We start from the raw sequence: 21,105 nt of genomic DNA on the forward strand, positions 1-21,105 counted from the left end.
GCTTTTACTTATATTTGTCCTATATCATTCTGTTCTGTGGTTGATTGTTAGATCTAGTTAGACTCTTTCTCTGTAAAGTCCTTTGAGACAGGCTTGTGATAAAGGACTATACAAATAAATAAACTTGCACTTCAACTTGCACTTGCGCTACTTGTCTAGAAAATGATATTAATAGTGAAATTAACCTATTCCTCATTTTGCTGGGAAGCCCCTGGAACCCCATCAAGGACCGTCCCAGGACCTCCAGCTACAATACTAGACATGAGGGACTAACCTGTAGACCAGGGCTAGGATATTGAGCATGGTGGCCACATCTGGGTGGTCATGTCCAGAAGTCTTCTCCAGGTCTTCCAGAGCCTGCTTGCAGAGGGGCACGGCCACCTCATACCTGCCCTGGGAGGCATACTGGATCACCAGGTTGTGCAGGGTCCTCAGGCGGGCCGGGATCTCATAGCCTCCCTGCTGGGCAGCTGCTGCCGCTGCGCTGCTGTGAGGCTGCTGGACTGGAGACACATGGAGAGAGGGGAGGGATAAGGAGGGAAATCACCATTTAGCCATGGGTTGTTAGCAATTTTCCAATGGAATCACATCAAAAAAAAGGAAACGTGGGAAATGTCATTTTAGCAATTTGACAGACTGGCAGAGAATTCCACACACGCTGCCAGTGATGAAGTGTATCCAAAACATGTTTAGAAACATGCAGGCCATGTATTGACTTTAACTGTGTGTTGCGTTTGGATCGGGGGTCAATTCAAACTTTCAATCCACTCAAAATGTACAATTGAACTGCTTTTCTCCTACTAGATTCATTCACAGACTGGTTATGAGACCCCTCTGAAACCTTGTTCTTCTATTTTGAATTCCTAAAAAAGTAGACAAAACTGAAACCAAAATAACTGGCACTGGTTGGCCATTAACATATGCCATGTAAACAAAAACTATTATACTCATAAACAATGCACTCATTCTGCTAGGATGCACAGCAATTGTACTGACTTCTGTAATTCAGGTTTAATGGGGTCAGGAGGACATGACTAGAATCTCTCTCATGCCATGCCGTCTGTCTGTCTGTCTCTGTGTGTGTGTGTGTGTGTGTGTGTGTGTGTGTATAAAGGAGAGGTCAGGAAACCACCTGATTGGGTTTCTTATTAAAGGCTGGCAGCTCTATATTTACTCTGAAGGAGGGCCGGTCGGGTTTGGAGCAGGAGCGGCCCACAGCAGTAATAACACCGGTCTCTCACAGGAAGCAGCGAGAGACCAAATGATACCAGGTGCTCAAAACCACTCGCTGCAGAACAGCCCGTCCCTACCTACGCTCATGGCAGCGGAAAATGTTTATAGCACTGGGGATAAATATAGCATCAATGTTCGCAGCCCAGTAAAGCTCAACAGCATTTTCACAACAAAGGAATGCACCGATATCCAGAATTTCCCCAAGCATTTAAATACTGAATTTCCCCAAGTATTTAAATCCGTTACCAAGAACTACAAAGCAAATTTTATGTCTTTTTCCCCCACACATAAAAATGATGCTACATCCCTCATACTACACTATACTTGATATAGTCTATATCATTTGTTGACAGTCAGGGATCTGATTGAAAACCTGGTATCAGTGCATCCTTATTTTTTTTCCCCAGAGTCTGTACATCAATGAAATTCATTCAAAGCTCTGATTTTTATCCTTACTTGTATGAAAAGAAAATGGTAGCATTTCTTGTCTAATCAGACATACGAAGAAGAAACAAAACAAGCAACAGCTGCCTAATATTAGGTGTCATCTGCAATTCATTTCTCAGTTTCATTTCTCTGCTTCAGTCTCGCTTCCTCAGTCTCAAAGCTTAAAAATCCTCCTTTAACCTCTCCTCCCCTTCACCTGTATTTCCCCCCGCATGACTGAAGTGGATTTAATAAGTGAAATCAATATGGGATCAGTGCTTTCACCCGGATTTACCCGGTTGGTCTGTTTCATGGCAAGGGCAGGTGTTTGTAGGGCTGGGCGATAATTCAATATTATCGTTTATCGTCTTTCAGTGGAATAATATCGTGATGATATGAAGATATTTTAATATCGTGACACACATTTCTGCTGTCTAAATTGATGATGACAAGCAAATTTTACTTAAAAACTCTCATAAAATAAGGTATGGTAGGAATATTATTTGAATATTTCTGTTTTGTTTGACATCACACCTAACATTACCATTCGGTTCAATGAGACGAACATTAATTTGATTATTTAACGTGATTTTGCATACATGAACCATATCGTGATATATATTGATATCGAGAAAAATCCTTATGATTATCGTGATATTGATTTCAACCATATCGCCCAGCCCTAGGTGTTTGTATTGTAGTTCAAGAGAATGTCCTGTAACCAAGAGATCACAGGTTCGACTCCGGCACTTCGACGCTGAATCCCTACCTGCTCACTCACTGCAAGTCACTCTGGAGCTAAATGACTGAAGTGTCAATATTTGTACAGACAGTCAAGTGTATATAAGCCTGAGGTCATTTTAAAAAAGGCAGAGCCGCCGTCATTATTATCTTCTTCACTGCTGCTGACAGCGCTTCGCCAAAACCCGAAAGCTTTTCAGTGAGACTGAATAAGCATGAGGGGGAAAGGCGTCTAATCCACTCCATTTCACGTAAAGAGAGAGGATTAATGCAAGTGGCGGCGGCGTTTGATGATGCGTTCCTTCTCCGTGCTCTGGCAGATCCTGAGTGCAACCCGTCTCGCTCTGCCCACACTTTTCCCTTTCATCCCCTTCTTCCTCCTCTCCGTCTTTCTTTCCATCTCCTCTCATCCCTCCAATCTCTTCATTCACTCAGCACACACACACACAGATAATACTTAAAGCCCGGCAGTAATTTTGTTTCTGCTCATCTGTTTCATAAGGAGTTTCATTACTCTACTAATGAGACTTAAAGCACTTATTTAACCAGGTAAGGCTGACTGAGCATGTAAGCTCTTTTTCAGCAACACCCTGCTTCACATTCATTCCAACCTGATCTCACACAAATTAACACGACTTGTTAACACCAAATTACATGAAGGAGGCAACAGGAGTTCAATTCCCAGCGGAAGTAGAACAGTGAATTTTTTGCGAATGTTTTTCTTATTTAACCATAACCAAAGCCTTTCCCTAACCTTAACCAAGTTGTTTTAGTTGCCTAAACTTAACCTTTGGCCAACCTTTAGCTGAAAATGCCACGTCCAGTTCATAAACATATCAAGAGTTCATTTCCAAAATGCTGCAGACATATTTTGGAAACAATTCACCATCTCAAATTCATCTTTCAGGTGATCTAGTCTGTAAAAACATTATAATTTTTTCAACCAAGAACTCAAGTTACCTACCACCTTTTAAAAAGGTACTATTTAAATTTTGTGTTGGAAATCATGTTTAAAAGAGCAGGTGTCAAATCCACATAAATACAAACAGAGATAAAAAAAAAAGTATTAATAATAATAAATAAATTATCCAACTACTTTTATGCTCATCCACCCTCTATATGCAGCTCCAGGGCAATTACTGGAAATGTAGCCTTTACATCTCAGGCAATATCTCAATAATTCAGATGAGAAGTGTCATATAATTCATCAGTTTCTTCTGTATCATTATACAGTATTGACCTCCAAAGTGAAACCCTTTTACTGCGATTTATGCTGTTGAAAGTAAATCTTCTGCTTCAAGTTGCCCACTCCCACTCCTTTCCCACAGCTACAAGCTAAACTCTGCCTTTCCTGCCTATTCATAATTCACTAGGTGCTCACTACAGAAAGAGCTCTACCAACACTGCTCGAGAAAAAGCTGAAAAACAGAATAATTTAGCCAGTTTTCCCTCTAAATCGTGAAGAAATGTAGTCCTAACGTTGAGAATTCACGTTTTTATTTTGATAAAGCATCCCAAGAACAACCTGCTCTACCTCTACTGCACTGCAACCTGCACTAGAATCATAATTTGTGCCAAAATGGGGAGAGATGTGGCACAAAAACTAAAATTACACCCACGCACCACTGCAAGGGTGGGAAATTATTACCAGCCACATACTGGTGAAGTTTACTACTCTACCAGCCGCTTTGACAGGTAACTAATCATTCAAACAATCATTCCCATTCGATTCAGGTTCCCATTCGATTCCAGAAATCTATTTGGTTTATATAATAGTGAAAGGGGCTGGTACATTTCAGTGAACAGCCATTATGACCTAATGTTGTCACGATAACTAAAACTTCAATACTATTTCAATACAGTTGCAAAAGATTGAATTCATTATTGAGTTTTATAAACGTTCAACAAATAGATTCTGCAAGCTAAATTTCCATTTCAGCGTCACCAGGGGATGTAAATATGCGGATTGGAATAGTTAAAAGAAGAAAGAGGAGAATTGGAAAAGTTAAAAGAAGGAGGAGGCGGCTTGGAACAGACTGCCAGCGAACTGCAGCAGTCAGAGTGTAAACATGGCAACAGCATTAAACAGTCGACCACGTCTTGAACTGGATCCCAGTCCACCTAAACTGGTTGACAAACTGGTGCCAGGAGCCAGAGCGACATCAAAACCCCTGTGCAAAGGTTTCTACAAAGCTGAAGTGTGGCAACACATGGCTTCATGGTTTTTCTTGTTACCTCCGCCAATGGAGCTGGACGGGGGTTTTGTTTTCGCCCCATTCCGTCTGTTTGTTTGTTTGTCTGTTAGCAGGATTTCTCAAAAAGTTATCAATGGATTTGCACAAAACCTTGTGGAAAGATTGGTCATGGGGCAAGGAAGTACTGATTGTCAGGCCAAGTGACCAAAGCTGGGTGTGGTGGTGGGCGTGGCTTCTCACAAAAACGCATATGATGTATGAAAGGATTCACGTGACACCATCAAACTTTGTGGACAATCACAGACAGAGCCAAACCCTCCATTATTGGCCCAATCAAACAACATGGAGGCACTGGAGAGCTCATTTCCAGTTTAGACATAACCGCCCTGCTAATGTTTCCAAATTTGTTCCAGTGGTAGAAGGGCAGCTCTAATGGAAACTGAACAGATATAGAGCTGATTGGTCATGTGGTGTTGTGATAATTGTCTAAAATGCTTACAAGTGTCAAGAACTGGAACAGGCAGATCTTATGTCCCATTTCAGGTCCAGTCATGTAAACGTGTGAATCTCCTGATTTTAAACAAGGTGGTAATGTGGCATGGAAGAAATTATTAACTTTTGGTGAAAATCCGACATGTGGAACTAGCATATTTTGACAATTGCATAGTGTTGGCGGAGGTATTCGCTCTACTGAGTGCCATTGAGCTTTCTATGGTACTGTAGACATATCAGATTTTTAGATATTAAACTTGGTATTGGTATCAAAGTCAAAATTCTGGTATTGTGACCATTAAACAAAAAAAATAGTTTAACTGACTACAGCTCCATAAAACACATAGAAACGAGGGCTGAACGATTTTGAAAAAATATCTAATTGCGATTATTTTGACTGATATTGCAATTGCGATATGATTTGCGATATTAGAGGGAATGATCATTTTTACATCATTATTCTCATTTTCATTGAAAAACGTATTAAAATGATTATGGTGTGATTTTTGCGGGGATCTGTACCAAACAAAGATGCTTTCTTAAGTCTGTAGAATATGATGTGTAGGCCAGGACATCTCTGCAGCACGACAATATTTAATTTAAAATGGTATTTTGACACACATTTTAACAAATATTGCGCCTCCTACTATTTGAAAATTGCAGTAGGCCATATTGCGATTTCGATAAAATTTCGATTAATTGTTCAGCCCTAATAGAAACACTGTAACTATAGGGTTTAACAGTGATCTGGTTCACAGGTTCCCTCTCCATCTGGCCTGCTGCCAGGCTGAACGAGGTCCTGACTAATGGGCCTTCACAGCCAACAGAGCTCGGCTGTCTGGGCCACTGAGCTATTGGGAGACCACCCCATTTAACGCTGGGGGAAGGGGTGGAGGTGAGGAGAGGGGAAAAATTGGAGAGAAAATTGTATTGTATAATGGAGTGCGTGTGTGAGAGAGTGAGTGAGATAGAGCGAAAAAGAAGAGAGTGTAAGAGAGAGAGATGGAGAGAGAGAGATTTATAAGACCGAGGAAAAGGGCTGAGGAGCGATGAAACAGCGGGGGACACTTACAGCCATATATTATGTGATGTATAGTTAACTCCGGGGACATCCACCTACTACACTTTGATATATTAGGTGAGTGTAGTCGGTACAAAGACTTGAAGAGTTTTGTTCCCAAATGAGGTTTCCATTTCACAGGAGTGACACTTAGGATGTTACTGCCAACACGAGAATAAAACTAATTCTGTAAAAACATTTAAGTCATTAGCTGCCAACCTTCACCTGCCAAATACTAACAATCCAAGTGACGAAATTCAATTAATGCAGGTAGATGTAGAGCATTTTTGGAATAAATCCCACAAAGGACGGTTGAGGAGTAAAACAAAATGTTTCTTTAACTATGCTGCCCCAAAAAAGGCAAATATCAGTAACTATTTGTGTGCTTCAAAAGATCAAATCAAGATCAGATCAAAGATCAAAGTAAGATTTATATTTCATATTGACAAAAAGTATAACCATAAAATCTGTCAAATAATAAACAGCCCACCTCTGTAGCAGCAATATTTTTGTTGGGGCTTTTGTTTTACTTTTACTTTTGTTTTTCCTCAGTATCATCTTTTAAATCACTTCTTAACAGCCATTTTTATAGGTTTGTTGGTATGTGATATCTGCTAGGCTATATTTTTATGATTATATCTTTTTTTACCTTCTATTCATATCTTTTTATGTTGTGCTGCCTTCTTGTTTTTACTAGTTTTATTGTATGAGTATGATGTTTTTATTTGACTGTTGGAACACATTGTGAAATGTTTTCAAGTTTTTTACTATCATCATTATCTCAATTTCTGCTCTTCTGTTTTTGTAGGTTCAGCATCGCTTGGGAGTTAATTTGGGTCACAGACTTGCTTCTGGTTCGTACCCGCATGACAAGAGCACCCTTGCTATTAAAGCTATGTCCCAAGGCAAGATACTGCATTTCTTATTGGGGTCCCGGACTGAAACAACGTCCCCGGAGTAGAGAGAGGAAGAGGAAGGTGGAACACTTACTGCCTGGGGCTTGGTCGTCCTGGTCATCTGGGAAGAGATCGTCCAGAGTCTCTTTACTGGAGTCAGAGTCCTTCTCCTCCTGAGGGGGGGAGGGAGGGAGGAAAGGTAGCGAAAGAGAGGAGGAGAGAGGAAAGGAGAAAGATGATACAGAAAAAGGGGAGAAAGAGAGAAAGAGACACAGAGAGCAGAAAGAGAGAGGAGGGGAAGAAAAAGATTAGGGCCAAACTGATTGGATTTTCTCTCAATTTAAGGAAGAAATTTTCCAACTTCCCATTTATCTGCTGATGTTAGACTTTTCTGTAGCCTGGATCTGGGCAAGCACATCTCAACTAAAATACTTGAGATAGTTTTTATTGATAGTTTTCCCTCGGCGCTGCTGCTGATAAAGTGTTCAGGGAAGAGACTAAGACACCACAGAAAGCAGGAAGCAGTGGGGTGCATGGGGGGGCAACAGGATATAAGACTCTTTATTACAAATGAATGGGAGCTGAATGTCCAAACAATCCTGAAATCCTGGAGAAAAACTTTCAACTAGTCACAATGCTGAGCGTCTCCTGGCTAGTAAGAGCACATTCAAAATCCAGATGCTTGATCCAGATAATCAAACAGAATAAATGATGCCCACCTACACCTGATGAAGCCCAGTTGGGGTCAAAACAAAGGAAACACTAAGACGACATTAACCCAGCATGTAGGTATATTTCTTCCCAATTTCTTTGGCTAATGCATATTATACAACAGGCGGTTTTAGCCAAGCTATCTTTATTGGTTGCTATGCCAAATCTTGTGGCAACCAGGGAGCTAGGTGGCAATCTTTCTTGCTTTCTCCTGTTTGTTTTTTTAATTCTTATGCATACTCAAGGAATACTCAAGGAAATTTCACTCAGTACACACATGTTGGTAATCGTTGAATACAAGCACCCAACACCCTTGAGGATGTTCTTTGCTGTAATTATGGTACTTTGGTGCTGCCAATGGTACTCAACTGTGTCTTGCACCAATAGTCACAGCAAAGAATGTCCTCTCAGGTATTATTGCGATAACGACAATGTATTAATGCTGCATAAAGTTATTATCAATATCAAAAATTCCACATTGATACTTGTGTCCTTGTGAAGCGTGTTCGTCCTTAGTTGTCTCGAATGCCTATAAAACTGAGCTCAGAGAACACATCTTTAAGGTTTGAGATGGTCTGCATGCTTGAGGTCGTGCAAACAATTACGATACACAGCTGTTCATTTTCCCAACTGTTTCAACCATCAATAGATTCTTGGCTCTGAACTATAGAGCAGTGGTTTAAAATAATCTGGCATCGTGACCCAAGAGTATGCAGGTTTTACTAATAAGATCCCCTCTCTGATAGAAAGTGTGCTAATTGGAATGAAAACTTGCATCCTCTTGTGCAACGATGACACATGATTGAAAACCACTATAGACTATAGCACTGTTTATTTGTGCCAGCTAGTTTGGACATGATGCGTCATTCTCTAAATGAATCTTAGGGCTTCCCATTCATTCTTGTTGGCCAAGTCACCATCCGATACATTCGATATGTTGTGGTTTTTCATCCAAACGTGTCAGAGGAGACACAAGATCACATATTGAGAAAGACCAATGGACTCACGGAGGGGGAGAGGTCCTCGTCGTACTTCTTCAGCTGGTTCATGAACTCCAGGTGCTTCTTCTCCTCCTCCAGCTGGGCCACGCTCTGCTCGCTCTTCTGCAGTTTCTGCTGGGTGCCAGCCAGCTCGTCCCGCAGCCACTGGTTCTCCTGGCAGAGCCGGCGGACCTGAGCCCGCAGCTTCTGCTTCTCCGACTCCACCGAGCTCAGGTGGCCCGACAGCGCCATCATCACCTGGGGGGAAGAGGGGGGCGGAGCTTCATCAGACATGAAACTAGTTGCTTCATACTTCAATGCTACCAATCACATTTACCGATACCCAGGATCTAGCCCTTTTGGGATGACAAATGAGGTATGGTAGGAATATTATTTTCAAATTTTAGTTTTGTTTGACATCACACCTGACATTGATTATTTAACGTGATTTTTCATGCGAGCCATATCGTGATATACTGTGTATCGATATTGAAAAAAAACCTTATGATTGTTGATATATTGATTTCAACCATACTGCCCAGCCTTAATCAGAATTATACTCTCTTTTATCTACAGTTAGTCTTAGAAATAGTTAATAAAACTATTCTAACCAAGCCATTGGTCAAAACAACAATAAGCTAAGGGGACGGCTGAACCTAATGGCTTCAAAAACGTCATACCAAATCTTTACAATACCTGTGATATGAAAGAGTGTGAGGTACTGTAGTATCTCAAGAGTCTTAAGCCTCATCAGTACTAAAATCTATGGTCCATATAGGACAGCAGGTTGTACCATTAATACAAGAAAACAAAGTACCCCAATATCTGAATATAATTGGATATAATGACCGACTAAGTGGTAGCACAATGGGTAGAGCAAGCCAGTAAAACTGCCAGGGATAGGAGTACCTTTCCCACCGGAGCTAAAAATGTGTGCACTAATGGTACTGCGAGGCACTTTGGGTAAAAGCGTCCACCAAATGGCATATGTTTAAAGGTGAAAGGCTGAGAGGGGTATAATTAGACGAAGAGTTGGAGGCATCGGGGTCTGAGGGCGTCAGAGCAGGGAAATTATGCAGAAAAATATGAATCACGCAGTACTTTGCCAGAACTGCAAGCGATCCAAAAAGGCAAATGTGGATATAAGGGTGAAAAAAAGTGGAAGCTGAAGTGCAGCGGATTGTGTCTTTATTTATTAAACAATGCCTGCTGGGAGGTGGCGAGAGCAGCAACAATGACTAATGCGTGGATTGCCAGTGACTCATAGGCTAGTATTATGCAAACTGAATAATGACACAACTTATCAGTAGTTTTCAAACTTTCTCTCTTCAAACCCACATTTTTTCATGATTTATTCCTGTGCTGCAAAAACATATTTTCTATTTTCTTTCATCAGGAGAATTTGAGAACCTCACGACTCACCTTCAGGACAGGAATTAAGTCTTTCAGAAACACTGATTTAAGTTTACTGTATGTATTTTATATGGAGGGTGGGTCGATGAAATTAAATAGGGAGAGTGAGAATAATGTGTCCAAGATGGTTGGCGTTTTCCAACTCCTGCATATGAGAATTCATATTCACACGAGGGTTCATGTATGTCTGCCTTCATTTCTTGTCCCATATTTATCCTGAGTACAGTGAGACAAATTCCTAGCAACTAGTGGCAGCTGGTGTACCAGTAGGAACGACACACCGGTAGACATCTGTGCTGAGGTTTATATTTGCCCATATGGTTTCTATCTATCTAGATGAGCCAGAAAGGCTGCAGGCAAACAATCTTTGGCTGAACATTAGCCATGTGGCTGTATTTACATTCTACACACTTGATGTCAAGCAGTTTGTCATTAGTCGCAAAATTGCTGATAACATGTGGGTAGGGCTGCTGTACGAGCAGCAGCACCCATGTGCCTTTGTTTATGTCAGCAGAGACATGGAGCTTGAGGGAAGTAAAAGTAAAATTAGCGCACCTCCTATTCTCCGAAGAAGAGATTATCTAAAAAAGGCGGCATCCTCCATTGTGTGGACATTTGGTTTGGTAATAAGAAGTCAGACATTGAGCAGGAAAATATCATCTGCAAGCTTTTTCACACGACTGTTATTGATAGGAGTGGAAACACCAGCAACTTTCCTGAATTTTGTGTGTGATAAGTGATATCTTATCTTATTTTTTAAACTTATTTTACCACCTGAGACTGAAACATGTGCATAGGTACGAATACTGGAAGCTGTTTTTGTTTCAGTTTTATCCAAAAGTGTATGTGATATCTGCCCTTAAATTAACAAAATGTTTAAATAACTGCACTGCTGAAACACTGAAAAAAACTGAAAAAAATATATTATGATATAAAATTGTGGCCATATAGCCCACCAGTACGAGCAACTTTGGATGATATGACAAGAAATGAATGAATCTTGAATCTTGGATGTGATGGAAAGTCAATCCACACAAACCTAAAGACTATACAACATCTTCCTGGTGAGCAGTTCAAATCTGAGGTTGGAGGATCAGTTTTTAAGTCACACAAAATGAGGAATAAATAAAAAAAATACTATGTAAAAGAATGAGCCTGATATTTTTTTAGCAAATGAAATACCCAGACAGAGACTCCGGGAGGTTGCCTGCATTTACCTGTGCCTCGCTCAGCCCCAGCTCCAGCATCTCCAGGGACTTGCGGATCATGTGGGACTTCTCCTCCACCAGGACGCCCTCCTCATCCTGCTTCAGGCAGCGCAGCGTGCCCAGCAGGCCGTCCAGGATGGAGTGGTGCTCCTGCTTCAGGGCCTCCAGCCCCTGGATCACCTGCTTGGTCCGGGAAATGATCTCATCCTGGGACAGCTTCTCCCCAGGGTCCTCCTCCTCCTTCACACACACCATGGTGGACATGTCCTCACGCATCCTAGAGTTAACGGGGGAAAAGTTGAACGTCAAAACGATGCATTAATCTATTTAACATGGGTGAATCCTGTATCAGTTTATGCGAGTCTGTACTGGGTGTCCTCGCGCATCCTGGAGCACAGGAAATGAGAAAACTGAATGCCAAAACATTGTATGAACTGCATGAAAACTTTGTATGAAACATTGTATGAAAGACAGTATCAATGCATATGAATCTATATATGATGTCCTCACGCAATCTGGAGTACAAAGAGTGCTCTTTAATGGATGCAGAAGGACAAATCATTTTATGAATCCCGATGTAAACAAGGAAACTGAAAAGCAACTTGACATCATCTAGAGACTCTCTGAACTTGGATGCACAGGAATCCACCAATCTTGTGTTAAAATTACTTAAGATTAAGATCCAGTGTATATTAAGTGGATAAGACTATTACTGTTTAGCCCTGAGAGAACAATAAAATGAACTCTATAGGGGTTGAACTGGGGTGAGAAATGAACACTAGCTACTGTAAATACTAGTACATTTTGATTGTCGTTCTCTTCTACCTGCTACTTTGGCAGCTAATGAATAAAAAGAGGCTGGTGAATGTTGGAATCTACCAACATACAGCCATTGTGGCCAGTGGACAAAGTAGTTAGTTTCCTAATCTGTATAATTGGATGTTGTGTAAATGAATGAGATTCTGTCTAGTAAGCTTTCATGCATCCAGCAGCCAGAGAGAGCAAAAGGAGGGGAGGGAAGGTACGTCTGGCATATTGATGAATGTATAGAATTTAAGAATGAGCAAACATGTAGGCTAATCCTCAAACGTTTCATTCAAAGCTGGTCTCTTGGCTGCTACACAGCCTTGTACAGCACTACTGGCGAACAGGCTCTCGCAGCATTCATCAGTGATTCATCCCCCTTTTCGATCAATACTCTGCTCGGAGACAGCAGGGGCTCGGACACGACGAAAGGTTAGAGAAGCGTGTTTGTGACTGGAGGGTTTCCTGGCTCAGGTTGGGGAAAATCCGGATGGGGAAAGTCAATAAGAAATGTTCACCCTTCCCTCTACAACCGCACTCGAGGTGCCTTTGAGCAAGGCACTGAACCCCTGCTACCTGCTGCAGTGGAAACGCTCAGTACAACAGTGTGAGCAGTGCAGCAGGGTGTTGCAGAAATGAACCAAAGGTTAAATGTACCGGAACGTTTGTGATGCCGTTTGAAGCGCTCTAAAAACCTAAGCAGGCATCTTTAAAGGGGGTGAAAAGAGAGAGACTTTGATTTAACTGTGAAGAAAAGTTCAAACCAAACCACAGACGTTAAAACTTGCCACCGGCTGACAGTTCAAATCCAAATCTGAAGCTTGTGTGGGCTGTGTGTGGTTTACAGATATCGGCAGATATGAGGGGAAAAGCTGTCGGAGAAAAAAGCTTGAAAGGCATTGATAGGACGCTGTTAGCAAAATTTTAGATTACAGGATCAGTGGCTGCCACTATTCTGAAATTAGGCTGCTCTGAATAATCAGGACATATATGATACAGACATATATCAACTTGAAATTTCAAATTGGTGATCAGCTTATACTTCAATACAGTTTTGTAAAGCTGAAAATAAAATATATAATAATTGTTTGTATTATCTGTTGGCTACACAAGTGTCGCACTTACTCACATATGAATTCAAAGTCAGTATTCATTAGCTTTATCTGTATTTAATCAGTATCATCCAATAAAAAACTACTAAAAAATGTAAACCTGAGGCTGCACATTTGATGATGTAGCTATAACTGTATATCACGATTTTAGTTTCCACAATTATGAATGTGGATGAATGGAGTGTCCGCTGTAGATAAAAATAATCGAGATATTCATATAAGATGCCAAAAGTATGGTAGAATAACTTTGTTCCTCGAATTATCAAGAATAACAGTTATTATTAATCATGATTCAATATCTAGCATAATGATCAGCACTCTCGTTTTAGCCATAATCATGCAGTCCAAAACCTGAACCAGCCTTGTTGATAAAGGAAGACTATTAGATGAAGGTAAAACATACGCAATAACAGCATGTTAAGACAACACTGCAAGCAAATATCTGTTCTTTGGACATCGTCCCTCGACAAACTCCTCATGCGCTCCATCCTGACTTTCTTTGCTTTGTATTCGTTACACACACATAAGAGGATTATGAGCAAGCGCCTCGGCAGCACTTGTAGCGAGCAGCCTAATAAATCTCTGCAAGCACACCAATCTGAAAAAAGGAAAACACTCTGTCATCCAACTAATTAGAGAAGCAGTGAAAAGAGCTTTTTACATGTTTGTGTGAAAAATGCAGAAGAAAATGACTCTTGGGTGTTACTGACCTAACATTAGGCTTATCCTTGATGTTGCTATGGTGCAACCTTGTGGGTTAAACCAGCTTGCTCTCTTCAAGATAAGTTGCTATGGTGCCAGGTGAATGAAGCAGGCATGTCTTGAATTGCCTCAGATTTCTCATTTCAATTCAAGTGTGGACCAGTGCGGTTCAAATTGCAAAACAATAGCTGAAGAACGCCCCGAGCAGCCGAGGCAGACGGAGGAAGAACTAGCCTCGCTCCATGTGACTCAGCAACCAGCCTCCAGCCTATCAGGTGACAGCAGAGGGGAGATGGGGGAAGCAGGAAATAGCCTCTCTGCACAGGAGGAGAATGAAAACAGCAGCTCTAGGTGACCAGGGCCGGGGAGCACTGGGAGATTTTCCCGATACCCATCAGCGAAGGAAACTCGCAAAAATGTCAAAAATTCACTAATTTATCAGCAAACTAGATTTTTAGAGCAGGGCTTCCAAACTTCTGTTCTCTATCTGCCAAAGTGGCTGTTAGAGTACACAAACTTACCTTACTTACTTATCAGCATTTGTCTGGTGGCTGGTGCTAATTTTCCACTGGTACATTGAATTCAATATAAATTCCAAATGATAGTTTTATGATAGCTTTGATTTTCATGAATACCTACAAATAAAAACGTCAGTCCTTGGATAATGTTCATTACAAAGTAATTAACAATACCTCTTTATGAAAAGAGTTACATGGGATGATAAAATCTAATCTGATAACAATATCTTTCCTTGGATAATGTTCATTATAAAGTAATTAACAATACTTCTTTATGAAATGAGTTACATGGGATGATAAAATCTATGATAAAATCCCAGCTGACAATAATATGTATCAGGGTGGGAAATGAGCATCAGCCACCTGGTGAAATTTACCAACCACTGTGGCCAGGAGGCTAAAAAGTGAAGTTTCCTGCTGTGATATCTGCATCACCTAATCAATCAAAGTGCTGTTGAGAGGGAGGGTGTATTGATCGGGGGTCAGCTTACACCCTCTGCCTCCTAAATGTAACAATTAAAGGGGAAACTGCAGATCATACCAGTTCCTTCCAGTGTTTCCTTTACATTCATTTAGCTGCAGTACAGCTCATTGAAAAAAATAATTACAGAACAACTTTCCATACATCATGATATAAGTATCCAAATAAGAGCCTTTATTGACTGCAACAGCTACAGGATCGGATCTTAGAACGGGCCAAGGGGCAAACCTGGGTCTCGCAAACAAATATTACCCAAACATCTACAAAAAACATTGTTTAATGCTCCGCTAAAACGATGCAAGGTCCATTTTTAGTTGCTAGAAACGTCCACAACTGCAAAGAACAAGACGGACCGCAACAGACAGCGCCTGCAGTGTAAAACAGAAGTGAAAGTGACAGCCCGGGCCTTTCTTTCCTGTTCTGAACCAACAATCTTTTATTTCTGCCGTCAGATGAGTCTCAGAGCAGAAAGCACCGTAGGGAAAGGCAGAGGGGAACTATTTCTGATGTTAACTTTTGAAATGTAAATAGCTGGTTTGAAGTGGAGCCCCGGGGATGCTGCAACTCTTCATATAAGCGGGTTAATGCAGTGATGGAGACGCGATATTGAGGGTGTGGGATGGGTGGGTGGGTGAAGCTGGTGGTGGTGGGGGGGGGTTTAAAAACAAACTCCCACCCTGTGCAGAACAACATCTGACGGTGACTGGGATTCAAAAGACAACACAGCAGGCGATGGACTGACCTAATATATGTATAAAAAGCAAACAATCCACCCGAGATCGACGATACACCACTAAGCGAGAATATTAAGCTCTGAAGAAAGCTGCGGGGGGAAAGTGAATCAGTGAAGAAGAGGAACATCAAGTGCTTGCTCTGCGCTTCATGCATGAGGATGTAGCTGGCAAGAGGATGAGCAACAGTGCTAAGAAAGGCTTAGTCAGTGATGTGTAGGCTGAGAGTCTAACGATATGAGCCATTATTCAGGACCACATTTGATGAAAGTGAAAGTCTAAAAGAAAAGAAAATCATTGCCTCTCTGTGCTGCTATACTGCAAGTTACATTTACTGGACACATTTCATCTTAAAGTAATAATCTGTGACATTTTCATATAAATAAATGTGTGTTTTGCTGCTCTCTATCTCCAATTGATATGACACCATTGTAATTCAGCCTTTAATCAGATCATGAAAGCTTTTTGCTGTTCTAAACAGCCGGTGTCTGGTAGGTCTTTCCTGGGAAAAGTCCTCTGCCACACAGGAAGTGATGCGTTTTACGTTTCCGGTTTGTTTGGAATAAACAGAAGAAGAAGAACTGGGTAGTTAGCATGAGCAGCGATAGATACAGAAACAGAAAACAGAGCACCACCTCAGAAAACAGAAAATTCATGAACAGAAAATCCAAGGAAAAAGACGTCACAGTCCCCACAGTTTGACTGACAGGTGATCTCTGAGAAGTGCAGTGCAGAAACACCACAGCAATGAGGCTGAGCAAAAAAAAAAAAATGTAAACCCAAGCAAAAAAAAACCCCACAAAAACACCAAACAAGAATTTTACCACTTTAAAATGATCATGGATGTCTACTGTACTCTTGCGCTGTCCCAGACATTGCATCTTTGATCTAAACTGTTCATCCAAAACATCAATCATACTTGACCATCAAGCCTTGACTAATTTATCATGTGATCATGTTCGCTCCTAGCTTCAGGGACCAACAAATGGGTTAACAAATCAGGCAGTCATGAGCCATGACTCTGCACAGCTCAGACACAGGAAATGAGAAGTATGATTGGTATTAATAATGAACAGATTTGGTCTTCTGTATCTGGTCGACAGCAGGAGCTCCAGGCAGCAAAGCAGTTACGCCGAAGGGGCTGAGTAAATATAGCGAACATCTTATCCTAACTGAACCCAGCACAACAACATGACTGTCTGGCTTTGTGTGAATTCATTTGTCTACAGCCTGCTGTCTTGAGCCATGTGTCACCTCCCAAAATGAGTCGCAGGCTGACTTCTGGCAAGCCGTCACATGACAAGAGCAGCAATATCTTCTATTTTCCATGAGTGAGCCCAGGGCGAGAGATTAAATTTATCATTTGAATCCCCGGGTGAAAAAGTTTAAGACCCTCTGAGACACAGCAGTGGCTCTGTTCCTTACTGCAGCCCCCCCAAGGCTGAACAATACCAAGAATATACTGTATACTACTGGAATCATTTGGACAGATAGTGCAGTTGCAATATAACTTGCAAAAGATTTTTCTCAGATGTAGCTTTAGGTTTTAACTCTATATTACTTTTACTGCTTTGAAACAGATTTCTTTTCTATGATTTCTTCATATTAGCCCATCTAGTATTTCTGTTTGTTTCTGCCAGACAGTTCTCATCCTCACTACTCAACACACTGATTGTGTCTATTTTAAATATGGCTTTTTATATGGGCCCATATGCCTTCGCTATATAGATGCTGCATTTTTTTTTTTTTATTTAAGATCAGTCAGTTGAACAGCCCTAGCTTGACCCAGACGCAATTATGAAGCTCTGGTCATCTGCTTGGTGACTTTGCCCATGGGGAAAAATCATTGCTGCCACAACAAGCCTTGTTGACAAATCCCAGCGGTCTGAACTTAACTTCAAAATGGCTCTCCAGAAGTGGGGACTCGAGTCACACTCGAGTTACAGTTTTAATTGTTTGAGACTTGACTTGATGCATTAAGAGAATACTTGAGACTTGACTTGGGTTCTGGTGACTTGAAAAAGTTTCTATAGTCTTGGCAAAAGATCTTATGTTTGTGTAAATGACTTAGATTGAAAGTGATGAGATTTGTTCCCCCAGACGACTGAATTTAAATTCTGTCAAACTCATGATGCTCTTACCAAGGTTTTATCCTATTAAAACGGTTGTGCCCTATTGAAAAGTCCTACATATTTTGTTGTGGTTAAGATATTAAATTGATACTGGACTCTTGATTTGTTCTGACTTGACTCAGTGTTCTACATTTAGACTTGGGGCTTGACTTGAGACTTGTGCCTCAAGACTCGACTGGCTTGGGACTCGAGCAAAGTCACATCTCTGTGGGTCTCTGAATACTGAATGTATTATACACAGTGATGTGTAGTCCTCTGTCTGTATTATGTCTTGCACTGAATATGAGGTCCTGTGATCTCTGTGTTTTCCGTATGTCCTCGTGTTACTAGAGCAGTTGTAATTTCATTGAGAAAAAATTCCTTCACATTAGTTGATTTTTTTTTTTTTGATTCTCTGCAGCGAGAGAAGCAAGCTTGAAGGAACGGGTGAGAGCCAAAGCTTTGCTGCTACTGAATCTCTTGTCTGGGTGCTGTGGGTTCGACCCTCGGTTGCTTGTCATGTTACTGATATAAGAATTGAAGTTTGTTCTACAGTTATATGCGCGGTAGATCACTATGGAGAATTGCTTCGTCTAAAAGCCTACAGTAGGAAAATAAATTAAAATGCACCAGCTCCAGAACAAAGGTAGCACCATACATTCAGGTGTGGTGCCTCAGGTGTCAGGTTTTAGTGAGTGCTGTGTTTTTGTTGTAGGTTGGCTTATGTACATATTATACAGACCAACTGTACCTCCAAAAGCTTTCAATGAGGCGGCTGAGTTACAGCATTACAACAAGACCCCACCATAATAATCATTCCCTACTCCCAGCCAGCACACTATAAGGTTGACACATAAAACCTCTGGGATCTCTGAGCCAACAACAAGCCGTCCCAGGGGAACAGAGGAGACCTACACGTTGTCATGAGTACTCCAGGTAGATTAAACATTAAAGACTGCAGGGCAGGGCAAACAAAACTCACAGATTGTGTGTTCTTGTGATTTCTGCAGTGCAGACTCGGTGTGCGTGTGTTTGTCTCCTGAATCTCATAATATTCATAGACACCTCTCAGTCTTGCAGCTGTGGGTCCTACACTGAGATCCACTGTCCCTTGGCGGTGTCTGAATCTGTCTCCTCAACACAGGCAGCTTTCACAGCGCTCACCCCGCTCTGAATATCAATGACAAGAATCCAACACAGCTATACTAAAATTCACAATCAGACTTTTCCGTGCAGCAATGAGCAGTCCACCTTTTGCACAGTAGTTTGGCATTATTTGACAGCGTCCATGGGAGTAGTTCCTGGTGCTTCGACCAATCTCGCTTGCAATTGGATTAACCTGAAGAACCAGTTAGCCAGTTGTCCTCAGCCACTCTAACTGCAATGCTAACTTTGAGCTAGCACTGTCACTGACAGTCAATCTGCTAATGCCGTCTAATTCCTGCAACTAATGTTTACTGAATAAAATCACAACACGGAGTTAATGCTGTACAATAGGGCTGCCCAAATGATACAATCACTCAAATGTTTGTTGTCTAACAAAAATAATATTAGCGTGAAAATATGACACAACACCAATATGTTTGAATGTAGTTAACGATTAACATGGAATTGCACCATTTCCCAGGAAATAGACTGAGCCACTCTTACCGTTCTCTGGGACATCCGTTGCCAATGTAGACTGTAACGTTAGGTTTCTGTGCCACTTAACAAGTAAAATACGACTATTTTTAGATAGAGGTGTTGGTTCTTGAACCTGCGACGTTAGCCGACACACCTAAAAACATCAAAGTTAGGAGTAAACAAAACCAAATTTCCAAACAGTCGCTGTGTCGCGGCTGTGATCGGGTTCTGCTGATCGACGCTGGCTTCACTGCATCAACCGCGGAGGTAACGTTAATGATGACCAGCTAGCTACATACTTAGCTAGCCACCTATCTAGCAAAACAGTGACTTAAACTAAGAAATACAAGAAAACTCCGTTCTCCTTTAGTTCCATGGTAGGAACAGGTCAGTAAAACTAACTTGATAGCGGCTTCATGGGGCTAAAAAGTTGACTAGCAGCCCACGAAGATGACAGCTCGCTGGTCCACTGACTGAGCGGTGCGTGAAAATGGCGTTGCCCGGCGGCGCCCCCCCTCTTCCTAGATAATGATGTCATCTCCTAGATTAAAGTGAAAGCGGCGGTGCACGTTGAACACACCGGTTAATTTAATGGTGTAACTAATCTGCAAAGTAAAAAAATCTGGAAGAATCCACCCTAAAACACTTAAAATATTTATTATCATATTATTTATTCAGGAGGGTTTTTACTTGTTAACTTTACTTTTTGTTAATTATTATTATATGAATATGAATATTAAAGTGCAGTACAAATAAAATGCACTATATATATATATTTTTAACACTGTTAAAAACTGCTATTGGCAGTGCCTTGCATTTCTGGGTCCATTTTGTTGTGCTGTGGTCTATTTCTCTGATTCTAGCGGATAATTGGTCAAAAGTAGACAGCCTGAAGTCACATCGAGATATATCCCGCACAGCTACAATGGAGTTTAATAGCAGAACATCTTTCAACAATCTAAAACATCAACGGTAAACGTCAGGTTTTGGTGTCAGTTCCTCAGAATCAAAGAGCGAGGGCTTCTTTCTATTTGCCATTTTTGCACCAAGAGACGTTCAACAATCATACAGGGAGAAATCCATCGTAGAAGAGGAGAGAGACCAATTTCTCCACCCACAGGAGCAGGAGAGAGACCAGAATGCAATGCAGCAGAGAGACAGGTTGGGCTTTGAGTAAGGGCCACTCTCTTGCTCTTACTATCACTATCACTGTTGGTCTCTTCATCTACACAACACCCACAGCTGAATGCAACAAGTTCAGGCTCGTTCTCTGGGGTTTGTTGCAAGTAATTCTGGGAAATGTAGGAAATCACTGACTGAACAACTGGATTTTCTAATAACACGCATGCAGGTGTGAACAGACTCAATAGAGCCGTTCATTTCAATTAATTTTACTAGCCAACACTCTTCAGATGGATCGCTTCTGAAGGATTAACACTGTTTTTCAATGTAAGTGCAAGAGCAGGATAGATGGACGTCACAACAAGAGACAGACTGAGCTAATAAATCAAATAATAGTTCACTTTTTTTTTCTGTCTCCAGATGAGTCTTGAAAATGTATGTACTTCAGGGACCACACACACACACACACACACACAAAGAAGTAAGCAGAGAGACAGCAATCTCCCATTAGAAATGAGTGATAGCTTTATGTCCAAAAAACTGAAA

At 41.2% G+C, this 21,105-nt stretch overlaps 1 protein-coding gene across 6 annotated transcripts in view; it reads right to left on the bottom strand.

Annotated features, from left to right (window-relative positions):
- The window catches only part of klc1a (kinesin light chain 1a), a 55,709-nt gene extending 35,806 nt beyond the window's left edge, over window positions 1-19,903 (bottom strand). For 5 of the 6 annotated variants that reach the window (XM_078289487.1, XM_071906118.2, XM_071906120.2 and 2 more), the window contains exons 1-5: window positions 19,465-19,903; window positions 11,365-11,632; window positions 8,762-8,992; window positions 7,138-7,216; window positions 275-503 (exon numbers count right to left, since the gene is read on the bottom strand). In XM_078289487.1, coding sequence (XP_078145613.1) covers window positions 275-503; window positions 7,138-7,216; window positions 8,762-8,992; window positions 11,365-11,631 — 806 coding nt within the window. In that variant the 5' untranslated portion in view covers window position 11,632; window positions 19,465-19,903. Of the gene's footprint in view, window positions 1-274; window positions 504-7,137; window positions 7,217-8,761; window positions 8,993-11,364; window positions 11,633-13,981; window positions 14,114-19,464 lie in introns of those variants that run through there. The other variant, XM_071906117.2, reaches the window with a different exon arrangement.
- Between the last annotated feature and the right edge of the window lie 1,202 nt (window positions 19,904-21,105).

This window comes from Centroberyx gerrardi, chromosome 17 (genome assembly GCF_048128805.1).
Source record: "Centroberyx gerrardi isolate f3 chromosome 17, fCenGer3.hap1.cur.20231027, whole genome shotgun sequence".
In the NCBI taxonomy this organism is placed as follows: domain Eukaryota; kingdom Metazoa; phylum Chordata; class Actinopteri; order Beryciformes; family Berycidae; genus Centroberyx; species Centroberyx gerrardi.